General features: G+C 59.1%; 1 protein-coding gene across 1 annotated transcript in view; it reads right to left on the reverse strand.

Annotated features, from left to right (window-relative positions):
* The window catches only part of WNK1 (WNK lysine deficient protein kinase 1), a 138,729-nt gene that overhangs the window by 8,914 nt on the left and 106,025 nt on the right, over positions 1–23,790 (reverse strand). The window contains 18 exon segments of the mRNA XM_039910677.1: positions 641–843; positions 1,306–1,940; positions 2,284–2,369; positions 3,594–3,663; positions 4,600–4,686; positions 6,309–6,392; positions 7,281–8,279; positions 8,281–8,687; positions 9,730–9,870; positions 10,119–10,176; positions 10,558–10,731; positions 11,134–11,250; positions 12,389–12,551; positions 13,698–13,795; positions 14,537–14,818; positions 17,739–18,191; positions 19,768–19,908; positions 23,282–23,368. Of these exon segments, the coding sequence (XP_039766611.1) occupies positions 641–843; positions 1,306–1,940; positions 2,284–2,369; positions 3,594–3,663; positions 4,600–4,686; positions 6,309–6,392; positions 7,281–8,279; positions 8,281–8,687; positions 9,730–9,870; positions 10,119–10,176; positions 10,558–10,731; positions 11,134–11,250; positions 12,389–12,551; positions 13,698–13,795; positions 14,537–14,818; positions 17,739–18,191; positions 19,768–19,908; positions 23,282–23,368 (4,285 nt within the window).

The following is a 23,790-nucleotide window of genomic DNA, read 5'->3' on the forward strand; positions in this document are numbered from 1 at the left end:
ACACCGTACACTTAGACTGTGACCCACGGGGGGCCCCAGCTACCGTCTTCCCCGCGCTGCCCCGCCCTCAGGGGTCCGGGTGGTCCCGGGGGCAGTGGCGGACAGAGAGGCTGGCGGCTGGCCAGAGGCTACACCAAGAGGCGCACGCGACAACTTACGACGCAACCTGGGCTCGCCCACCGCCCGGACAGACCGCTCACGCCATTTCCCCGAAAGCTGCCGACGGCGAGACCCGGCTCCCGCCACCGCCGAAGGACACGGCCCCGGCTCACTCCAGACCCGGGCGGGGCCCGGCCTCCCCCTCCCCTTCGCGCTTCTTGGGGACGCCGGGAGCTCCGTCGCGGGCCCCCAGCGGGCAACTCCAGCCCTTCCCTCCGGCCACGGCTCGACGACGAGAAGAGCACGGGACCCCCTCGGCTTCGGGGACGGTCGCGGACCCCGGCTGCCGACCCTGGTGCCGTCCCGGGCCACGGGGAAGGGCGGTGGGTCCGGGGAGCGGGAGAGGCACGGCTGGCAAGAGCAGACGCCGGGGAAGACCAGCCGAAAGACACGGTCCGGCGGCCGCCCCTGCGGCGAGAGCTAAGGGGAGGCAGGGGCCGGCGGCGAGGCCCCGGTCGCGGGGGCGACCGGAGGGACATACCCGACAGCTGGGGACTCTTGTTCCCCAGGGAGCTGCTACGGCTCGACTTGCTGCCTTTGCCCTTGGTGGGCCTCCGCCTGCGTCCCGACAGCGGGGCGGCCGGGGGGATGATGACCGCGGGCGGAACCTTGCCCAGCTTGGTGTACAGACACTCGATTTCCTGCTTCTGCCGGCTCTGCAGGTCCTGGATCTCTTTAAGGTGCCTGCGGGGAGGACGGGGCCTGTGAGGGAGCAGCCCACCACGTGACCTCCTCACCCTCCCCACTTCGTCCTGGGGGCCGTGGGCCTCCCTCCTCCCCGTAGCTCTAGGCAGAGAGCAGAGGGTCCCATCCTGGCCCTTGCCCGCTCTCTTATCGGCCTTAGCCCTCCTCCGTAGATAGACCCGGAGCCGACGAGGACTCGGTCTTCCCGGGCTTCTGGGACGAGGATTAGCTGGGATCAGAACCCAGGTCCTCTGATTCCCAGGTTCACGCACTTTCCGCTAAGCCACGCTGCTTCCTGGGAGGAGACGATCCTCCGGACCGTGGCCGGGTGGGGGGGGGCTCGGAACAACCGCGGCGTGCGGCCCCAACCTCCCCCGGCCCCAGATCTCCGTCCTCGAAGCCCGGAAGGGGGTCGCGGCGGGGAGGCCCGGGGGGTTCCCCGGAGAACGGAGGGGTCCTTACTTCTCCCTGAGCCGGCGCAGCTCCGACCTCAAGTCTTCGTCCTCGATGTCGGACTCGTTGTCGCTGCTCATGTAGGATGAGTTGAGCGAATTGGTCAGGCTCTGGCTGAGGCCCGGGATGGGGAGGCCGCCCTTGGAGGCCAGCTGGCGGGGCGAGCGCGGGCTCTCCGAATCCTCGCCCAGCCCCCGGGCCAGGAAGGCCGCCTCCAGGTCATAAGATGGCCCGTTCAGGTGGGCCGGGTCCGGCGGCGCCCTCTTGGCGGTCGGGGTGGCCGGCTCCCTGTCCGCGGCCGTCCCCGGCGCCTCTCGCTCCCCGGCCTCCCCGGCCTGAGTCCTTGACACCGAAAAGCGGCCCACTCGGTGATCTGCCGTCGGCGTCACCTGGAAGCGCCCGACCTTGGTGGGCTGCCCGGCGTCCGGCGGCGACTGCCGGCCGGCGGGACCGTCCACGGCGTCCCCTCGGACCGTCCGGCCCGGTCCCTGCTTCAGCAGGGTACTCTCCGGGCTGCTGGCGCCGCCGCTGCTACCGCTGGACAGGACGGAGGACTCGGACGTGCTGGACTCGAAGCGCACGGACTTGGCTTCTTCCGACTTGCTCCCGTCCCTTGCCAGGCTGTCGTCTGCCGCCACGGAGACCTGGCGGGGGAGAGAGAGCCCCGGTGAGAAGGGCGGGGTCCGGCCCGCCTCCGTCGTCACCCGGTCACCCGCTCCTTACCCTTCCGTGCTCGGGAACCCCAGCTGGGCCCTGCTATTTCCCGAAGCGGGGCCCGCCCCCAACACCGCTCGCCTGCCCGGCCTCTTGCAGCCCCGGTTTGCCCCTCAGAGAGGGGGCTTGCTCACTCCCGCCCGTCGACTAGAAGCCGGGGGATAATCCCATCTGCCCGAGACTCGGCACAAGCTTGACCCAGGGCCCGCGCCTCCCGTCTGGCAACCCCCTCGCCCCAGAACCAGAGGGGTGCGCTCCGGGCTGGTATCCTACCTGAAAGCGGCCCATCTTGAGGACTCCGGCCCCTGGACAGGTGCTTCCGCCGCTGCTTTTCTCCGGGCCGGGAAGGGCCGAGGCAGCTGAGTGGAGAAGGGAAATGTCAGGGCAGTCGAAGGGGTCGGCCACAGGCCCGGTCTCAAGAAGAATCCCCGGAGGGCGATACCGGAGGCGTCCTGACCGCTTCTAGACTGGGCCTCTAGGTCCCACCCAAATGGGTCGGTCCCTTCCTATTCAACTGCAAACGGACCAGAGGCTCCTCCGTGGTTGGCGTGAGGCTGGTCGGCCTGCTCCAAGTGACCATTTGAAATGCCGGGGGACCCTCGCCGAACAGATCCTGCGCTCGGGGGGAATGGACGACCCACCGGGGTCTTCAAAGGAGCCGGCACCCTGGTGAGGACTCATTCCCCCATCCTCCAAGCAGCACAAAAGCCCACTGCGTTCTGGGTGACGCCAGCCACTCCGCTTCTCCCCGGCGCTGGATTCTCAGCGGCCTTCTGCCAACTGGGGACATACCCCACGCCAGTGAATCTGCTCTAAAATCCGTTTGCCCAGAAGGGGAAACTCCACCCCAGAAGGAAGGAAGAGACCTGTGGATGTAGCCACGGCGGAGGGGGAGCGGGGGAGCTGGGAGGGAACAGGGACAGCGTGGTGAAGATGTACCATCAGTCAGCGGGGCCCAGGGCTGCTATCGACAGGGGCAACCCACATCAAGCCCTAATTAGAACTGTGGATTTTTACTACCCATGGACTCCTTGAAGGAGTCCCTGTCTGTCCAGAGGGTGGATGGAGGTGAAGGGAACCATGAGGCAAATCTGAGAGGGAGGAGGAAAATGCCTGGACAAAATGGGGAGAGGACGAGGAGTCTACTAGGGAAAAGGAGGGGGAGAGACAGAGAGGTCTAGCGAGAGCAAGGTGGAGACACTGAAAAGTCTTGGGAGAGTAAAGGGAGAGACATAGAGGTCTCAGGAGAACAGAGGCAGACCAAGAGCAAGGGAGGGCAGCGGAGAGACACAAGAAGAGCAAGAGGAAGAGGTGGGGGTGGGAAAAGAGGAGGCAGAGAGAGAGACCCCGAGACCAAAAAGAGTCAAAAGGGGAGGAGAAACCCGAGAAACCGAGAGGGTTGGTTACTTCAGGGGTGGAGTAAAAGAAAGGGGGTGGACCGGAGGGGACAGAAGATGGATAAACTCAAGAGCAGGAGGAGAAAGGAAACGGAGAGGAAGCGACATGCCCGGAGCCCCAGACGCTTTGGGGCTGTCCCCGAGTTTTCCAAAGTTGGGGAGGGATCGGGGGGGGCCGGAGCTCACCGTCTCTCTGAGGCGGCGTTGCCGTCTGGACGGCCACGGGCGCCGGCGCAGAAGTCACCGCTGGCGTGGGCTGCGAAGCAAGGAAGGAGAAAGGGGTCAGTGCCGCCCTTGGCCGGTCGCGGCTGAGGTTTCCCTAGAGGCCTGGAGCTCAGTCTGGCCTTCTTTCGGGCTCGGGCTCAGCCCCACACCGGGAGCCAGACTCACTCAGAGGCTTTTCCGGGCTAATCCCGGTGACCACCGCTACCACCGCCTTTCCATCGGAACCTCCCATCGGCTCCCGGCATTCAATACCACTTCTTTCTCCGTGGCCCCAGTCTGGGGGGGAAGGGAGAAAGTGGGGGAGAACATGCGTGCCCCGGGGGACCCCCTCTCCCCTGGTCACCTGTTTTCTTCCTCCTACTTGAACTGTGAGCCCCATGTGGGACAGAGACTGTGTCTGACTTATCTTGTACCTGCCCCAGCGCTTAATATAGTGCTTGATGTATAGTAAGGGCTACACGAATGCAATAAAAGTAATAATGATATTAATAACAACAAACATCATCAACATCATCCCAGCTCGACAGCTTGCCTGCTGTGTGACCTTGGGGAGGTCACTTAACTTCTCTGGGCCTCAGTTTCTTCACCCATAAAACGAGGATTAAATCATTCTCCTTCATACTTGGACTAATGAGCCTCATGTGGGACAGAGACTGTGTCCAACCTATCTTTCCTCTACCCCAGCATTCAGTAAAGCGCTTGACACATAAGGGCTTAACTGGTACCATAGAAGAAAACCATTTCGTCCCCCCGTCAGGCATTCAATAAATGGTACCGACTGACCGACCAAAGAAGGAAACAAGCCTCGAGTCAGGTAGACGAGGGGCCAGCGCGGAACAGGGCTCCCGCACCACAAGCCCGGGGGAAGAGGGAATCCTCTCGGTTGGAAAAAGACACCTGGGAGTAAGGCAATCTGAGAGGGCGGGGAGGGCGGGGAGGGCAGGCTCTGCCAAAATAGCAAACTTACCGCCACAGGACCGGGGGCCACCGGGACGGTCTCCGGACTGAGGGTTCGTCTCAACTGAGCATCCAGGTCTTCCAGAGGCTGCTGGGACTGAAGCAGAAACACATGTTCATCAGCGGGTGTTCCTCGGGCAGAGGGTTAAGCGCTCGATAAATAACAGCGACTGGACTGAGCGACTGACACAGGCCGAGCCTAGTGAAGCATCAGACAACCTGCATTCTGAGGGAAATCCGGCGTTCACTCGTTGACCGGCCTCACCCGGAATCTCGCCTGGCCCGGCTACAGAGGCTGCGTCTCCGAACCATTGTTTTGCTGTCTGTCCGTCCCTCCCCCACCGCCCTCTTCCCACAAGCCCTCTTCCCACATCAGAACCACTGTGTACAGACGAGGTGGGTATAACTGCAGACAGTGGAAAACCGGTGCTGTGGCCTAGAGGCTTGATGGGAGATTTAATACTGCCCCAAGAAGCAGCAGCATCTCAAGATCAAATCCCCCCCGACAGACATTCGTGCTTACAGTCCCCTCTACACTGTAAACTCACTGTGGGCAGGGAATGTGTCTATTATATTGTGTTGCACTCATGTGAGTGCTTAATACACTGTCCCAAACACAGTAGTGCTCAATAAATACGATTGATCGATGGACTCACTGAACCCAGAGCGGCCTCCAGTAATTCTGGGCATCTTTTTCCCGTTGCTCGTCCATTTGCAGCAGGGCAGGGGGGCCTGTCTCCTATTCCCACCAGACCCTCTTCCATCGCTCAACCCTAGACAGGCTGCTCGCCGCCGCCAGCCACCCTGGGACGGCCCATGAAGCACTGCAGCTTGCTAGTGGGCAGAGCACGGGCCTGGGAGTCAGAATGGTTCTGATCCTGGCTCGACCACTTGTCTGCTGTGTGACCTTGGCCAAGTCACTTCACTCCTCTGGGCCTCAATTACCTCAACTGGAAAAAGGGGATTAAAACTGTGAGCCCCATGAAGGACATGGACTGCATCCAACCTGATTACCTCGTATCTACCCCAGTGTGTAGAACAGTGCCCGGCACATTGTCAACGTTTAACAGATACCATATTTAAAAAGAAAAGGAAAAAAGCACCAGCCCGGCTGAGGTGCCGTTCAAATCCTTTGGGTGGCTCATGCTCACGCCCAGGGAGAATCAGCTAGGCCAAGTCTTCCCGCTCCAGGGAACTGCTGATCCCGGGACGCGGCCCTGCCCAGTGGGAGGGGCCGACAGAGCACATTCTGGATAGGAGCCAACCCCTACCCTTGGCTTCCAGGGTCCCTATGTATCTCAGGCCTGGGAGAACCTGGAGGGCACCTTGGAGTTCCTAGACGCTGTTCCGCCAAAGCTACCCCCAGGGAGAAATAGGCACCTCTGGGTTAGGGTCTCCCAACGGTTGAGGGGCGGGAGGCGGGGGCCTCCTCCGATCCGGGCCCTAAAGCGATGGCGAGCGCCAGCCGGGGTCCGGGCAGACCGGACCGTCGCTGCCCCTGAGCCCTCTGGGGGCCCACGTCCCCCTCCCTGGCTCAGGCACTGTTCCCATTCCACAGAGAGGAGCTACTCGGGCAGAAGAGGAGGAGAGGGAGACAGTGGCCAAGTCCAGAGCGTGCAGCGGGGAAGCGGGAATTCCAGCATGCCATTAGAAAGACCAAGCAGGAGAAGCGGACAGATCGCTCGGTAGAGGCAGGGGGCGGGGAGGGGAAGGGGGCACCTGAGTTAGTGAAGGTCCCGGAAAAGGCGGCAGCTGCTCGCTGGGTGGGGTACCAGCTGGAGGTTCGGTACCTACTGGCAGCACCTACGGACAATGGATGGGAAATCTGAGTCCAACGGCCACGAACGGAAGGAGAGGGGTCAGAGGGCGGGCGGACGACTACTGCGTCCTCCAGGGCCGAGGCAGGATCCCTACACGGAAACCGTCCGCTTCACGGGGTGGGGGTGTCCCCGGAATCAGCTGCTCGGAGACTCGGGGCGGAGCCCCCGTGGCCCAGGCCGATTAACTCCGGCCATTCGTGAATGGCGGAGGGAGGCGCTCACCGGGGACATTCACGGTCGCTGACCGCTCGCTATTCACCCTTCAGAGCCGCCTGCCACCTTTCCAAAAATCTTCCGCCGCCCATCGGCCAGAGGGCGATGAGGTCGGGATGTGCACCCGGCCGAGGAAACCCAGCCAGGTTATAGGGGAAGGGTTAGAAAGGTCGGAGAGAGGAGGATGCGGGATGGAGACACCCAGCCCGACGGAATCAGGAAGTGCCTGCCAGGTAGTCATTTCTCTCCCCCGCCCCGAAACCACGCCAGCACCTAGGCATAGACGGCAGTCTCTAGATAGGCCCTTCCCCGGAGGGTTTCTGTCTCTCGCTGCCACCAGGTCATGCCACCGGCACTGACTCTTTCCCAATGCCTCCCGGGTGGAAGGGGGAGGTCAGCTGAGGTTCGACAGGCCAGACCTTCCCCCAAACCTCCACGGAGCCCCGAGGAACGTCGCCTTCCAGCCTGCAAAGAGACCCACCCCGCCGGCCACGCCCTGGGGATGGGGTCCAACTCCCCGGCCAACCCGATCCCAGCGGAGCCCAAAGGGAACGAATCCCCAAGGAACCCATCTCCACCTCGGCCTCCCTCCGGCTTTCCCGTCTGTCCAACTCCGGCCTCTCAGACCGTGCGGGCTCCGGGCCAGACCAGTCCTTACCGGGACCCTGGCGAGGGGTGGCTTCGAGGGCGGCGTGCCCGGCTTGGCCCCTGCTGACAGGCTGACCGGCGCCGGGACGTAGCTGATGGGAGTGGCGGCCTGGCCGGGCGTGGCGGCGGGCGTGACCCCCGGGAGGCCGGTCGGTCCCAGAGGCAGGCTGGCGGGCGGCAGGCAGGTGCTCGTGGTGGAGGTCAGGAGCTTGCTGGGGGCGATGGCGGTGGTGGGCACGCCGGGCGTCACGGGGGTCTCCATGACCAGGGACGTCTCCAGGGAGACGGAGGCATGCGGGGCGCCGGCCGAGCTGTGCTCGCTGAAGAGGGAGCGCAGTTTTTCCTCCAGGGTCTTAATGTCGTCGATTCCCGGGGCTTTGGGCTGGGCCTCGGGGTCCATCTCGGGGTGGCTGTGCGGCTGGTTGGGGAGAGGGGCTGGCTGGGGCTGACCGTGGACCAGTGTCTGCTGCACGGCCGGCACGTTGGCCACGGGCTGAGCCAGGGGCGGGAGGCCGGCAAGCGGGCCCTGGGCCGGCAGAGGCGTGGACAGGGCCCCGGCTGCCTGGGGCAGGACGGGGGTGGAGGCCACGGCCGAGGAGATGAGCAGCGGGTGGACCCCCAACGCCCCCACGGAAGAGGACGGAGCCGAGAGAGACAGGGACAAGCCCGGCACGGGGCCAGCCGGGGCCCTGTCCAGAGAGTGGGTGCACTCGGGCCGGGGGTGCAGGGCGCTGACCACCACCGTCTCCGCCAGGCTTGGGGCCGAGCAGCTGTTGCTGAGCAGAGCCGGGGGCTGGGGAGCCGGGCTCGGGCCGGGGAGCGCGGAGGAAGCTCCGCCCACAGCCGGCTGGACGGGCTGAGACGTCACGGCCGGGGGGACGGCTGCCGGGGCGGGAGCGCCGCCCGCTCCGGGGACCGGAGGGACAGCCGACCCCGCGACGGGGGGGTGCCAATGGGGCGGGGACCGTCGCCCCAGGAGGGGCCGTCGGGACCGCCTGGGACCTGGAGGGTAACGGGGCCGCGTCGGAGACCCTGATAGAGGTGGCCACGCTAGTGACCGCCGGCGGCTGCCCAGCGAGACAGACGGGGGCCGCTCCGGTCGCCCCCTTTTCGGTGGGCACGGTGACCGCGGACTGGATGATCGGCACGGGAATCCTGCCGAACGGACTTCCGGTGGCGGGGCCGGAGGCCGGAGGCCCGGAGACCGCCGCTCCCGGAGGCGGGGCCCCGGCTGCGCTGGTCACGGCGGGGGGCCCGGCGGGGAAGGCCGGCCCGGCGAGGCTAAAGTTTGGGGGAGCGGTGCTGGGTCCCTCGGCCAGCTGGCCGTGGCGGATCTCCGAGAAAGCCTGCTGCAGGCTGAGGGATGAAGCCGAGTGAGACAGGTTCATCCCGGGGCCGTGGGACGAAGAAGCGGCAGCTGCAACGAGACGGACGGAGGGAGAGGGTCAGTCGGTCCGTCACTGGACTCGGCCCCCTGAGGGCAGGGATCCTGATGGCCGACTCTCCTGGACTCTGCCAGGTTCTGCGCCCGGTCAGCGCTCAATAAATACCACCAGTGGATGGACCACATCCGAGGCCCTCACCATGATAAACCGCCTGCAGCCTCCACCCGGGAGACAATCACCTTTACAAGGTAGGGGGAAGCCGTGCGGCCTAGCGGAAAAGGCCCCGGCCTGGGAGTCAGAGGACCGGGTTCTAATTAATCCCAGCTCCCTGACTTGTCTGCTGTGTGACCTTGAGCGAGCTATTTCACTTCTCTGGGTCTCAGTTTCCCCCTCTGTAAAATGGGGATTCAATCCTACTCCCTACTTTGCCTGGGAGCTCCAGGACGGTGTCCATGCTGGTTATCGTGTATGGACACAAAAATAAGTGCTTAACAAGTACCATAAAAAGGTGGGGGTGGCGGGCGCAGCCAAGGCTTGGGCCACTCAACAGCAGGTGTGAGCAACACTGACCCAGCTGGCGCTTCTTCAGCCAGCTCCCCTTTACCCACGTGGCCTTCCCTCCCACCCCCAGGGTCTCCGTTCTCCAATTCCTCCAACCCTGCTAAGACTTTGAGCCTAATTCTGGGTATCTGCCTGCCACATCTTTCTCCAACCCCTTCTCTCCACTTAAATTCTTCAGACCATGAAAGCATGGCCCCCCTCATGCTGCGACCCAGGGACCGTGTCTAACTCCCCCGCTGTGTAGTCTTCTCCCAGTGCTTAGCACAGGACTCTGCCCCCCACAGATGCTTAGTAAATAGGGTCATTCTTTCCCGGAGAAGATCGCTACCTCCCATTCACAGTCGCTTCCCCTTCTGCCATCGACCCCCTCTTGATGCCCATCCTCTCTTTTCTAAATTCCTACCCAGTGAGACCCCGCATGGTATGGAGTGAGAACCGGGCAGATCTCCCTCCGACCCAAAACCACTTGCCCCAGGGCCCTCCAGCAGAGGACAACAAAAATGCACCACTCACCCGGGTCGGAGGCTTCTCCGGGAGCGGCTCCCGCCATCGTGAAATACTTGGGTTCTCGTAACCGACTCTCGGGCACGGGGCTGACGATGAACCGTCTTCCCGCGGAATGGACAACTTGGGTTAAAGAGTTGGCTGGGACGCCTAATCCGTGGGAAACAAGACCCTCGTGTTACACGGCTCCCTGAATCTCCTGAGCTCACCCCTCGCTCCAGATCGGACGTATCCCAAGTCTGCTGGTTCCCCAGGCAAACTTGGGGCAATTGCCAAGGCGACTTGGAGGCCCAAACCCCTAGGCGGGCTTTCGCGGAGAGGAGGCTTGGTCCAGTGCTCCGGGCACAGGAAGCGCTACACTAACGCCGCTCAAGGGCTGAAGGAGGAAGACTGCTTACCTATCCGCTGGGGCATCGACAACGTCTGATTTGGCTGTTTGAATTCTCCCTCCAATTTCTGCAATGAATGGAAATGATTCAGCTCCTGAGACGAGGACACACCATCCTCGGGGCGAGAGGGCGGCCAAGCCTCCCACCAAAAGCTGAAAATCAGGTATTTTCCCCCATAAGCAGATTTCCGAGAATTCACTGAATCCAGAGCCTGGGACCGGTAGACCAGTGGAAACAGTGAACTGCTCTGAGGAGGGGCAGACCAGATCAGGAGCCATCTGTTAACGTGTATCTACCCCAGCACTTAAGATGGTGCTGGACCCACATTAAGCGCTTAACAGGTACCAGAAGAGGGAAAAAATAAGAAATGGGGCCACACTCGTGGGCTAAATTCTTTGGCATAACTCCTGCCCAAAGCACTCTGTGATGTCAGGCTTGCCAAACCCACCTGGGAGGCCGAGAAGCCGTAGTCATCCTTTCCCTGCAGGCCCTCCAGACCCTGCTCCCCCTCTGGTTCCGCACTAACGTCTTCACTGAGCATCTCGTCGGCTTTCTCGATGATTTCTCGGACCTGATCCACGAACGAGTCCCTCTCCGTGGCCAGGATGAAATCGTTATTCACCTGCAAGGGAAGCCGGTAGCCAGAGTGAGTCTTCCTGACAACAACGGACCTTGGAGCCCCCGGTGGTGCTTGGTTCCGGCCTCCCCTTGGTCACCTGAACCCCCAGGAGTGAGGGACTGGACAGAGCAGGATCTGTGCTGGCTTCCCACCCTCTGGGTCAGCGCCGCCTGTTTGGAAAGCGGGACTGTCCATTCTCGGGGGTGTCCAGCTCAGAGTCCCAACTTCCTCCCTCCTCTCCCAAGTGCTCAGTACAACGCTCTGCACCCCGTAGACTATGAGTTTTCCGAGGGCAGGGATTGTGTCTACCAACCCTACCGACGGTCCACTCAAACGTTTGGCCAACACCCTTGGCGTGATGGGCATATTGGACCGATTCCGAACACCACCCGCACCCAGGCCTACCATGATGGATGCGATCTCCTCGGGGTTATCGCCGTCCAGGTCAAATTTGAAAGTGACCATTTTCCGATTGTGCGTCTCCAGCTGGCATTCCACCACCCGGTCTCCTTTGTTGGAGACCTGAAAGAAATTGGTTTCCAGGCTTGGAAGTAGCTCTCTGGAATGTGCATGGGCGACGAGGAGATATTCCAGGCACAAGAGAGCCCAGGGTCTCCCCGCCTAGGGCGGGGGATCCCTGAAGACCACCCTTGAATACATTCACTTCACTCCTGCTGAGCCGGGTGGGCAGAACCAAGAGGAAAGAGATCCAAACCGCAGGTGGGGAGAAAAGGATGAACGAGCTCGTCGGGGAAAACACGTGGACTGCTTTCGGCTTTGACAAACACGCCAAGGGAACGGTCTAATTCTGAGTGGGGATTGCCGTCCTCTGACTCGTCATCATCCCCACCGCCGACTCTCTCCCGAATACGGGGCAAGCGGGCCAACTGCTATAAATGCCTTCTTAGCTCACAACGTGCCCTACCGGCTATGCAGACCAACGCGATGTTCCACCTAAGGCTACGTTATTTGAGACTCCCTCACGCAGTGGGGAGAGGAACACGGGGAAACCACGTGGTCCAGTGGAAAGAGCAGGTGCCCCGAGAGCCAGAGGACCCCTGCATTTTAATCCCGGCTCTGCCCCTTGCCTGCTGTGTGAACCTGGGCAACTCACTTGGCTTCTCCGGTCCTCCTCCTCATCTGCCAAATGTGAATTCAACGCCTGTTCTCACCCCTCATTTAAGACCAGGACTGGGACTGATCTGATTAGCTTGTACCTACCCCAACACTTACAACAGTGCTTGACACATAGTAAATGCTTAGACAATACCATAGTCATAATGTAACACTTGGATTTTGAGTCCCAAACAGGATCGTGGCCTGCAGGGGACTTTGCGGCCCAAACCCCAAGACGGGCTTTCACAGAGACTGTGTCCAAGGGGATGATCTTGTATGTGAACCCTGGCTGATCTGAGTCAGGTGCCTACTATTGTGCTTGGCACAGAGTAAGCATTTTCGTTGTGGGCAGGGAAGATGTCTGTTATTGTTACACTGTACTCCCCCAAGTGCTTAGTACAGAGCTCTGCACCCGGTAAGCACTCAAATATGATTAATGAATTAATGAACAGATAGCCCCGTGATTAATTACTTTTGCTATTATTATTATCGGAGTCGGGAAAACCTCCCATCGCGGCCACTGGCCGGAGCCAAGGTGACTCACGTTGAGAATCCTCAGCTTGGGCCGCGCGGTCTTCTCGTGGCGTGAACGGCTCCGGACGGACCGCCGGTAATGGCGCTTGGCGGTCCTCCCTTCGTGCCTCCCGCTGGCTGATGGGACGTTCTCGTTCCCATCGCTCATCCCGGAAGCGACGTCCGAATGTGCGCTGAGAAGCGAAGGGCATCGCCGTCAATTTCCCCGCGTGGGAACTCCATCCCATACCATGACGGCCAACTAGGAGGTGGAAAAGCGCTTCTCTGATCGGAGTGACAACAAGTGCCCGGATATGGGCAGGGAACGAATCTGCCGGCTCTGTTGTCTTGTTACTCTCCCCAGCGCTTAGTATAGTGCTCTTTGCATAGTAAGTGGTCAAGAAAAGCCACTGATTGACTTAAATCCTTGTCCTCCTGATCCTTCTCAGTGGATCATGGGACACCTTAGTCGGGGGAAAGCGATCTCAACTGAGTTCTCCCCTGAGGGGACGGGGGGGGCCCCAAGAGCCTGGTGTTGTCTAGGAAATCCATGTTTGAGGCTGGCGCCTCGCTCTGACCCGAGGCCGGGTTTACCCCGCCGGTCCTCTGGTTTCACCCCGCCGGTCCTCTGGTTTCTGGCGATCTCATGGCCCCGCTGCGCGGCTCGCTTGGCTAAAGCAGCTAGCCGGAATCGTCCCTTTCCGGTGCCAAGTTTGACCAGGAATGGGCTCAGGGCTCCCTAGTGGAGAGGGTAAATCTGTCCTCCCGCCTCTACCCCCACATCCCGCTCTAAGCTCATTGTGGGCAAGGAATGCGTCCGTTTATACTCTCCCAAGGGCTTAGTTCAGTCCTCTGCACACAGTAAGCCCTCAATAAATGATTAAACGAATAAATCAATGTGAATACTTCAGAAAAAGAAAAAAGTGTCACACGAGGCTGCGTTGCTACCCCGGGACTACTTGCCTACTTTGCTATTTGGCTACCCTGGGCCATCAGGAAACCTGAAAGAAATCAGTTCCCCAGCTGAGAGGTGGCTCTTTGGGGCGCACGGGTGATGGGGAGATTCCAGGCAGGAGGGAGCCCAAGGTCCCCTCTCTAGAGCAGAAGCTCCCTGGACGCGCTCACTTCTATCCTGCAGAGCCGGGCGAGCAGGACCGACGGGAAGGAGATCCTTGGGCCGCCACCTGCCCACCCCCCCCCGGGACCCCGAGTGTCCCTGCCCGTCGGCCCAGTGGCGAGCGCCAGGATGCCGGCAGCCCGGGTCCCAGGATCCCCCGCCAGCCACCATGAGGCGGCGGCACCGAGACTGCTCCTTCTTGCCCGGAGGCTCCTCCGCTCACCTGTCTATAGAAGAGACCAGCGTGGTGGTCGGGCCGGGCTGCGCCTGGGTGACCGCTGCCACCTCTGGAGGCGCGGGCTGGGGGAGGACCGGAACGCTCTGCGAAGACAGACCACCATTTAAGCACTCCCGGGACTGCCACTTCCTTCCTCCGCCCCGAACCCACTCTGCTCCCCCTTCCAGTCCTTCTATCCGGTCCCGGAGTCCTAAAAGCGCTATCTCTCTGCCCCCGGCCCCCAGCGTCCGAGCAGCTCGTGTCCGGAGCTCCCCGGGGGAGCGCCCGGAAGCCAGTCTCCGGTTGGGGCGGGCCGGCGGGAGCAGCCGCCGCATCCGCTCGGCCCGCTGAGACACTACCGCTGGCCATGCAGCAGGCCGCTCGCCGAGAGGATGGGCAACGGGGACAGGCAGGCAGAGCGAAGGACAGAGGGCAGAGGCAAGTCAGAGCTCCCTCCTGGCAGGGCGGGAGATCTGGCGGAGGCCCACGCGGCGGGGGGTGGTTCGGGCCCCCTCCCTGCGTGGCTCGGTGGCCGAGAGAGTGGAGTGAGAGGGCAAGAACGAGAGCTACAGAACGAGCGGCGAGGGAAGTGCTACCACTCACTTCCCAACAGAACAGCCAGTGGCAACAAGGTCCCCACATTGGCATGTCATTCTGCTGGAAGAGAAAGTCATCGCAGAGGTTAGACGGGATGGATCCTCAGCTGGCCAAGCCGAAGCGGACCCTGAGGGTTGGCCCCCTGGCCCCGGCTCAGGCGGGGCTCCACCCGCGCCCCCGGGAACCCACACGCTGCACGCACACATACAAGCACACACATAGGTACACTCCGCAGAGACGACATTTACCTCCGAGGTTGCTTGCTGGGGGGACGGAGTAGGGGTTGGTGTTGCTACGCTCAGTGCTGGCTGGGGCACTTGTCCCTGCCCTCCTAGGCTGCCCAGGGGGGCCGAGAGGCTCGCGTCCACGTAAGGCTGCACCCCGGAGGAAAGGTAGCCGGGGGCGGCCCCGGCCTCGGGGGGTAAAGGAGGGGAGAGGACGGCGGAAGGGATGCACACAGAAGCCCCGGCGGGGGAGGGAGCGGCGTTTGCGTCTCTGGGGTACTGAGGTGGCAGTCGAGGCGAGAAGCCCTGCGGCAAAGAGGGGAGGAGGGGGAGGCGGGTTAGTTCGGGCAGGGGGCCGCGGAGCGAGCGGGTGACACGGACGAGATCCCCCAGGGGGTGTGGGGAAGGTGGGGGACGGCCGCGGGGAGGGGTGTGAGCCCAACACCCTCGGGAAAACCGGGCCCTCTGTCCAAGGCTCCCTCTGGAGAGGCCCACGGCTCCGGGAAAGGGGTCCAGAACCACCCCGATAAGCCAATTAGTGCCGAACAAATCCTATTATTATTATTATTGTTGTTATATCCTTAGAGGATATCATCATCATCAATTGTATTTATTGTTGAAGGAGTTTCTGGGTGCAGGGCACTGTTCTAAAGCACTTGAGAGAGTCCAATCTAACAGAATGGGTAGGCAAATTCCCTAAAAATTCCCTGCCCACAGTGGGCCTCAGCGTCTTGGGGAAAAACCGTCGCCGCTCGGCAGCCGCACCCCTGGGGCAGCTCAAAATGGAGATCAGAAACCCTGGCCAAGTAAGGGGGCGACTGATAATTACTGTTACCAAGGAGAAAAAAGCCAATCCCCCAGAGCAAATTCTCCCATAACCCAGAGGCCGGTGGGGTGGGGAGAGCCGGGTTGAGAACCCCACCCTCAGACCCAGAGCCAGAATTTCTTCTTCTTTTTTTTTAATGGTATTTGTTATACTATAGTAGTATAGCATACTGTACAGACACTGTACTAAGTTCTGGGGTAAATTCAAGCAAATCAGGTTGGCCCCAATCACTGTCCCACCTAGGCCTCATCATCTTAATCCCTATTTTACAGATGAGGGAAGTGAGGGCCACAGAAATGAAGTGACTCGCCTAAAGTCACACAGCAGACAAGTGGCAGAGCTGGGATTAAGGTCCAGGTCTTTCTGACTCCCAGGCCCGGGCTCTATCCACTATGCCACACTGCTTCTCATTAAAATAATTTATTTTAAGGTCTGTCTCCCCATCTTGGACTGCAAGCCCCTGGTGGGCAGGGATCGGGTCTACTAATTCTCTTGTGTCGTCCTCTCCCACGCGCTTAATCCAGTGTTCTGTAAACTCTAAGTGCTCAATAAATACCACCGATTGACCCTGCTGCCACAGTAAGACAGAGACAGATTACCAAGATTATCAAGACCTAGAGCCCCAAATGTGACCTGATTGCCTTCTATCTACCCCAGCGCTTGGCAAAGAGTAATCTCTTAACAGATACTATTATTAATGATAATCAGGGCATCTGTTAAGTGCTTACAATGTGCCAGGCACTGTACTAAGTGCTGGGGTAGCTACAAGGTAATGAGGTAGGACCCACTCCCTGACCCTCATGGGGCTCCTAGCTTAGTATTCGCCTCCCTTGGCAGTCCATCTGGCCCTTCTGCGGGTCTTCACTCTCATTCCAGGCTGCTGGACCCTGCCACCCCGTTATTCTGCCTCCTCCAAGGATGGATAATGAAACGCTGCTGCCCAAACCCTCCCATTCTCAGCTTCATCCTCCCTGCCCCCCATCTGAACCCCATTAGCCTGCGGTGGACAGAAGAAGCCTAAGGGAAGAGCGTGGCTTAGCAGATGGAGCACGGGCCTAGGAGGGAGAAGCAGCAGGGCCTAGTGGGAAGAGCGTGGGCCTGGGAGTCAGAAGGTCCTGGGTTCTAATCCTGGCTCTGCTACTTGTCTGATGGGTGACCTTGGGCAACTCACTTCACTTCGCTGGGCCTCAGTTCTCTCATCTGTGGGGATTAAGACTGTGAGCCCCATGTGGGACAGGGACTGTGCCCACCCCTATTTGCTTGTATCCATCCCAGTGCTTAGTCCAGTGCCCGGCCCAATACAAATACGACAATTTTTATTATGAACCTGGGTTCTAATCCTGTCTCTGCCACTTGTCTGCCGTTTGACCGTGGCTAAGTCACTTCATTTCTCTGTGCTTCAGTTCCCTCATTTGCAAAATGGGGATTAAGACCATGAGCCCCACATGGGACAGGGACTGTGCCCCATCTGATTAGCTTGTATCCAAGTCAGCGTTTAGTACAATGCCTGGCACCTAGTAAGCACTTAAGTACCGTAAAACAAAAATGGAGCGAGCCCAGATAAAGGGCAGGGGAGTCTCTGGTCCCTCTCTGTCCTCTGCCCTCCCCACTGGGCGGCCGGACGTGGGGCGCTCTATGTGATGGCATGTGCCTGGGCCTGCCTGGTGCCTGCCCACACTTTCTTCTCTTCCCCCAGAATCCCCGGGCTGGGGGGTGAAGACGGCTCGAGGGACCGGGTTTGGAGTCGGGCCCTTTCGTGCCCTTTCTTGGAAGGCTCTAAACCTTCACGTCCCTTTAGCCGCCGCAGCAGCTGCCTTTTCTGGCCCATCTCGGCGACTTCCTGGCCAGGGGTTGGGGGTGGGGGAGGCGGAATTCCAGCCTGCTGTCCAAGTTTGGCCCCCGTGGGCCCTGGCCCTCTGACACCGGGCCCACTGGAGCTGCCAACCCACCGGGTGCCAAGCTGTCTGTCACTTAAGGCCCCAGCTGACACCTCTCTGATTGGCCCCGATTTCAATCGCCTTTATTGAGCGCTTCACCAAGCAGTGTGGCCTAGTGGAAAGAGCCCGGGCCTGGGTTCTCATCCCTGCTCCACCACCTGTCTGCTGTGTGACCTCGGGCACATCACCTCACTTCTCTGCGCCTCATCTGGAAAATAAGGATTAAGACTGTGACACCCAAGTGGTACTGTGGACCGTTTCTAACCTGATGAGCTTGTCTTTATCCCAGCGCTTAGGACAGTGCCTGGCACATAGTAAGTGCTTCAATACCATCAAAAATAAAATCCCCACCAGGATGACTATGATTAAGGATTCCCTTCGGGATGGGGCAAAGTACAGGGCAGGCGCTGGGGATGGAGCTGGACACCGGGGGGTGTGTGGGCCTCGCTGGCTGGCACAATACCTGATACAGAGTATCTCCAGGGGGAAGAGGTGCTTTGGCAGCTTGCCCGAGGTGGGCCGGAATTCCCACGGGCTGCAGGAGCTGGGGGACCACCTGGCTCGGCAGCTGCATCCCGGGCTGCAGGAGGGTGGGCACGTGGCTGGGGACCACCGTCGAGCCCACCGACCCAGCGGCCGCGGACGGGGCCAGCTGGAGCAGAGGCTGGTGAACTCCGGCCGCCACGGGCCCGGGTAGCGGGGAGAACCCCGTCTGGGCCGTGGTCACCTGAGGGACCGGTAACGGCAGTTGAGGCACGGAGAATTGGGGGGCTAAGGGAGCCGGGAGGGGTTGCCCCAGGGGGAGGAAGTGCGTCCCGGAGAGGCCGGGGGCCACTGAGGGGTGGGGGAGGGCGGGCGCGGCCACTGGTATCTGAGGATCGCCTTGGATGGTTGGTACTGGCTGGGAAACAGGAAGCTGGGAAGGTAAAGAAAAAAACAACGACAAAAAAGCAGACTTTTTAGGAAGCAGGGCTGGAGAAAGCAAAGATTTACATGTTAGCCGAAAAGAGGAAATGAAAAGAGGCTTCTTTCAGGAGGGAGCATTGCTTAGAGAACAGGATGGGGCGGTTGGCGGAGTGGCTGGTGGGTGGGCTCTCGCTCCCAACAGCTTTGGCAGGTCTTCTTGGTCCTTGCTGCCCCTGGGCACGCTAGAACCTGCCCCTCCCCGCCGACAGGTATCCTGGCTGATCCCAGACCACCGAGCTCAGACACACCGCTGAAGCAGAATAAAACACTCCACTCCCTGCTCTTTTGGGAAAAACTCCCTCCACTCCTCTGGGGGCTGTGGCCTGGTGGATAAAGTCCGGGCCTGGGATCAGAAGGATCCAAGCGTGGCTCAGTGGGAAGAGCCCAGGCTTGGGAGTCAGAGGTCGTGGGTTCTAATCCCAGCTCCGCTGCTTGCCAGCTGTGTGACTTCGGGCAGGTCACAACTTCTCTGTGGCTCAGTTCCCTCATCTGTAAAATGGGAATTAAAACTGTGAGCCCCACATGGGACAACCTGATCACCTTGTAACCTCCAGCGCTTAGAACAGTGCTTTGCAGATAGTAAGCACTTAACAAATACTACCATTTATTTATTTTAATCCCGGATCTGCCACACGTCTGCTGGGTAATGTTGGGCAACTAACTTCACTTCTCTGGGCCTCAGTGATTTCATCTGGAAAACGGGGATTAAGAGTGTAAGCCCCATGTGGGACAGGGACTGGGTCCAACCTGATTAACTTATATCTACCCCAGCGCTTAGAACAGTGCTTGACATATAATAAGCACTTAACAAGTACCATAATTACTATTTCGTAGCCAAAGGCCTAACGCTAATGGATGATCATTGAGACCAGCCACTGAGCCACCTCATGGCCCATGAGAATAAAAGCACCCTGCAACAGAAGCCCTGTTGCTCCCTCAGCGAGCAAAGCTCGGGGCCCAGTCAGGGTGCTGTTCATTTGGGGGAAACCACCGGCCACTAGAAAACACAAAGCAGAGAAAATGCGCCCCAATATTCTGTCCTTGTGGCTCGGAGACGAGGAGTGGAAAGCGAGAAAGGGGTTCTGCAGGGGAAGGGGGTAGAGAGGAGTGGGGTACTCCAGAAGACCCGGGGTTCCCTATCCAGAGAACCGTCCTCGGAGGGACTCGCTCGATCACGCCGACTTGACAGCCTCACGCGTGACTCTCGGGGGGAGCCGCCGTCCCGCTCCTTCCCTTTCGGGGTCCTGATCCGTCCGCCACGTTCCTCTCAGTGGACCGGACCCCCAGGAAAGGGCTGCTGCCGATGGAGCCCTTCTGCCTCAACCAATCCCTCGCCTGCTCCGGATCCGCCAAGCCGCCGCCTCGCTCTCCGTCCTCCCGTGCTTTGGCAGGATCGAGACGCTCCCCGCCGCCCACGGAGACGTTCCCAAAAATGGCACCCGAATTCTCCAAAATGCCATCTGTCGGCACGAGGCAGGGAGATGGGGCAGTCCATCCCGTCACAGACATGCAAGTTCAAGGTTTACCTGATTCCCGGCCGACGTCTGCGCCCCCTGGGGTGGAGGCCCGAGCTGCACCGTGGTGGCCGTACTGGACGCCGGCGGTTGCTGCAGCGGGTACTGCCCCGTCTGGGAAGGAGGGGGAGCGGCCTGTTGAACTCCCTGTGGCTGGGGAGAAGAGGAGACAAGTCGGCTTCACCTCGAGGCACCCGCTCGAGGAAGTCGGGTCGTCCCGAAATGTCCGCGTCCCCGGGAGGATCGCTTTCTGCCCCCCGCCCCCACCATCTGAAGTGAGCGACAGCGTAATTGGCGCTCTCCTCCCCCTGCCCAGTTCCATTCTAAACCCGAGAACAAAAGCGGTCCGCCTCCCCAGCCGGCGGTGCCCGGCGGTGAATACTCCGAGCAGGTCACGTACTTCTCCCTTGACCGAGTGATCGAGAGGCGGGAAACAGCCAGGAGAGGCTGAGGTCATTCGCTTCTTTGGGGGTGCCGATGCTCTCCTCCAGATAGCCAGCCCCGCCCCATGTCAAATCAGGCTGGACACAGTTTCTGTCCCACATGGGGCTCAGAGACTTAATCCCTGTCTTATAGATGAGCTAACTGAGGCCCAGAGAAGCAAAGTGACTTGTCCAAGGTCATACAGCAGACAAATAGCAGATATGGGATTAGAACACAGGTCCTTCTGAATCGTAGGTCCAGGTTCTAACCATAGGCCACACTGTCTCTCGTGGTCTACGATACCACAAGTCTCCACAGACACATTCACTGCCCACAACGAGTTTACAGTCTAAAGGACTCACAGAAATAATTTATACTACATAATTTAGAGACCCGAACCTAAGTACTTGTGGAGCTGAAGGACAGGCGAATACCAAATGCCCAAAGGTCGCAGAGGCTAGTGCAAAACTGTTTATTTATCATCCTCAAATAGGTGCTTACTTTCTCTGGGCTGAGGCGGCCCAGGTATGCGACCTTATCCCCTGGGCCACGCCTTTCCAACCACCTTCCCACGCTACTGTGTTACTCCGTGTGACGGCAAGGAGGCCACACCTTAGGGATATGGCTCAGGACCCAGGCACCTATCATGCGGGCCAGGCTGGGAGAGACATGTCGGTCAGTAGATCATATTTACTGAGCGCTTACGGGGAGCAGAGCACCGAATTAAACGCTTGGGAGAGTACACTTACAATAAACAGCTGCATTCCCTGCCCACAATACGCATACAGTCTAGACTGAGAGAGCATGTGGCGTGTTTGACCTGTCAAACGCAGAGCCCTTTGGGGCACTGAGCAGTAGGTGAGGGTGTATCGATCCGTGGCTTTTACTGAGCGCTTACTGTTGGCGGAGCACTGTACTACGCACTTGGAAAAGTATACCACAATAGGGTTGGTAAATACGCTCCCTACCCACAAGGAGCCGAGTAAGTGCTTAGCAACTACTATTATTCCTAATTCCTTAGATTGGCATTTGTTAATTTGTGAGGGGAGTCAGAGGTCATGGGTTCGAGTCCCGGCTATGCCACTTGTCAGCTTTGTGACTGTTGGGCAAGTCACTTATATATATATATATATGTTGGGATTTAAGCGCTTACTATGTGCCGAGCACTGTTCTAAGCGCTGGGGTAGACATAGGGGAATCAGGTTGTCCCATGTGGGGCTCACAGTCTTAATCCCCATTTTACAGATGAGGGAACTGAGGCACAGAGAAGTTAAGTGACTTGCCCAGAGTCATACAGCCGACAAGTGGCAGAGCTGGGATTCGAACTCATGAGCCCTGACTCCACAGCCCGTGCTCTTTCCACTGAGCCACGCTGCTTCTCGTGGCTCAGTGAAGAAGAAGTGAAGTGAAGAAGCCACTTCACTTCTCTGTGCCTCAGTGACCCCATCTGTAAAATGGGGATTAACTGTGAGCCTCAGGTGGGACAACCCAATTACCCTGTATCTACCCCAGCACTTAGAACAGTGCTCTGCACAAAGTAAGCGCTTAACAAATACCAACATTATATTATTATATGGCTCCTTTTAAAATCCATCGCTGGCTCTGGAGTTGCCCCCTTTCATAAGGTCTGAACAGGCCTGGGTCTCATTTACCTTAGACCCTTATCTCGAATTCAAAATAAAAAGCCACGCTCTTACATTGAGTCCCTTCCCCGTACCGAGGAGCAAGTACCATGCCTAGTTTTCCCCAGAGCTTAGCACAGTGCTCTCCACCCACCAGCACTTAATAAATGCTATCAGTACTACGCATGTCATTCAGGGAAGCAGTGTGGCCTAGGACACAAGGCCTGGGAGCCGGAGGACCTGGGCTTAAAACCCGGCTCCACCACTTGTCCGCTGGGTGACCTTGGGCAAGTCACTTCACTTCTCGGGGCCTCAGTTCCCCCAGGTGGAAAATGAGGACTAAGAGTATGAGCCTTATGGGACTGTGTCCAACCTGATTAGCTTGTAGCGAACCCAGAACTTGGTACAGTGGCTAGCACATCTGTGAGCCCCAACTTAATTACCCTGTATCTACCCCACAGCTTAGAACAGTGCTTGGTACACAGTAAGTGCATAATACCACAATTATTACATAGTAAGCGCTTCAATAGCAGAAAAAAGTCACTAAGGACACCACTAGAGGGTGAGCTTTTCCCCGTCACATAGTAAGCACTTTGCAAATTATGAAAAACAGACGAACAAACAGCCCATAAGGAGCTCTCCTAAGAGTGGTGATGATTGATCTTTTCAGCCTGCTGTATTGAACCGCTTAAAAGCCAAGGACTTGTACTTCCTCCCGTGGCTCTAAGTGGCCTTTGGGGGTCAGCTGACTACCGCGACATTATCAAATGGTCAACAGCTTCGGCCCGACATAGGCTCCCATAGGCTTTTGGGAAGAGCACACGTGGGGAGTCAGAGGACCTGGGATCTAATCCGGACACCACCACTTGCCCGCTGTGTGACCTCTGGCAAATCACTTGATTTCTCTTTGTCTCAGTTCCCTCCCTGGATTCAATCACTTATCTTTCCTACTTAGAGTGTGAGCCCCATGTGGGGAGGGACTGCGTCCTACCCGATTACCTTGTCCATTACCTCGCCTCTCTTCCTTGCACTTAGAACAGAGCTCGATACATAGTAAGCACTTAAATAACACAATTATTTTCATTATCATTACCGTGGGCTGTTTCCATTGCCCGGCAACTGATCTTTCTAGCCTATAAACTCATTGTGGGCAGGGACCGTGCCTACCGACTCCACTGTAGCGTTCTCTCAGAAGCACTTAGTCCACTGCTCTGCACTCAGTAAGCGCTCAATAAATAACAGTATCACGGCATAAATCTCCCAAGTGTTGCCTAGGATTGCAACTGGAGGGAGTCAGACAGGGGCAAAGGTGGAAGGGAGCATTATTGCCGTTCTCTGGAATGGAGGTGGATGCTCCCCGTCCCAGAGAATCCCTGCCGGGGTGGTCCCCCTCCACCGGCTGGCGAGATCGAGAGCACACAGGAGACGCGTGGGTACACCCACCAAAGTCCATGAGCTGCTGCCAACCGGCAGCCCCTTACCTGGGGCGCATGCTGGGCGGTGGTCTGGGAGATGGGGATGCCCGCTAGGCCACCTGCAGCTGGCTGGCCCTGACTCTGGCCCTGGGCCTGAGGGAAGGAAAAGGACAGCGTTAGAAATCAGGACGGTGAGAGAAATGCCTAAAGACGACGAGGTTTCAGGCCACACACTTGGCATCTAGGTTCTCACGAGGCAGGGACTGGGCAGGAAGGAATCTGTAGCTGGGGTGTGTAACATATGTACCATTTCTGTCGGGGGACGAGGGGAGGAGAGCTAATTACACAGGAAACCCTCTTTGGGGTTCAACTGCCCAGAGCACAATGCAACCAGCGCTCCTCAGGATTCGCTTTTGGGATGCACAGGGTGGAGATGGGAGTGTCCATCTCTAGTCTGCATTTTGGAGGCAGGAAGGGGGTGCAACAAAGAGATCAGTTTCATGACGGAGGGGAAACCGTTACCTCACGTATGCGTGCACACACACAAGTCACATACACCACACATTCTTGCCTTG

This window comes from Ornithorhynchus anatinus, chromosome X4, assembly GCF_004115215.2.
Source record: "Ornithorhynchus anatinus isolate Pmale09 chromosome X4, mOrnAna1.pri.v4, whole genome shotgun sequence".
NCBI classification, from domain to species: domain Eukaryota; kingdom Metazoa; phylum Chordata; class Mammalia; order Monotremata; family Ornithorhynchidae; genus Ornithorhynchus; species Ornithorhynchus anatinus.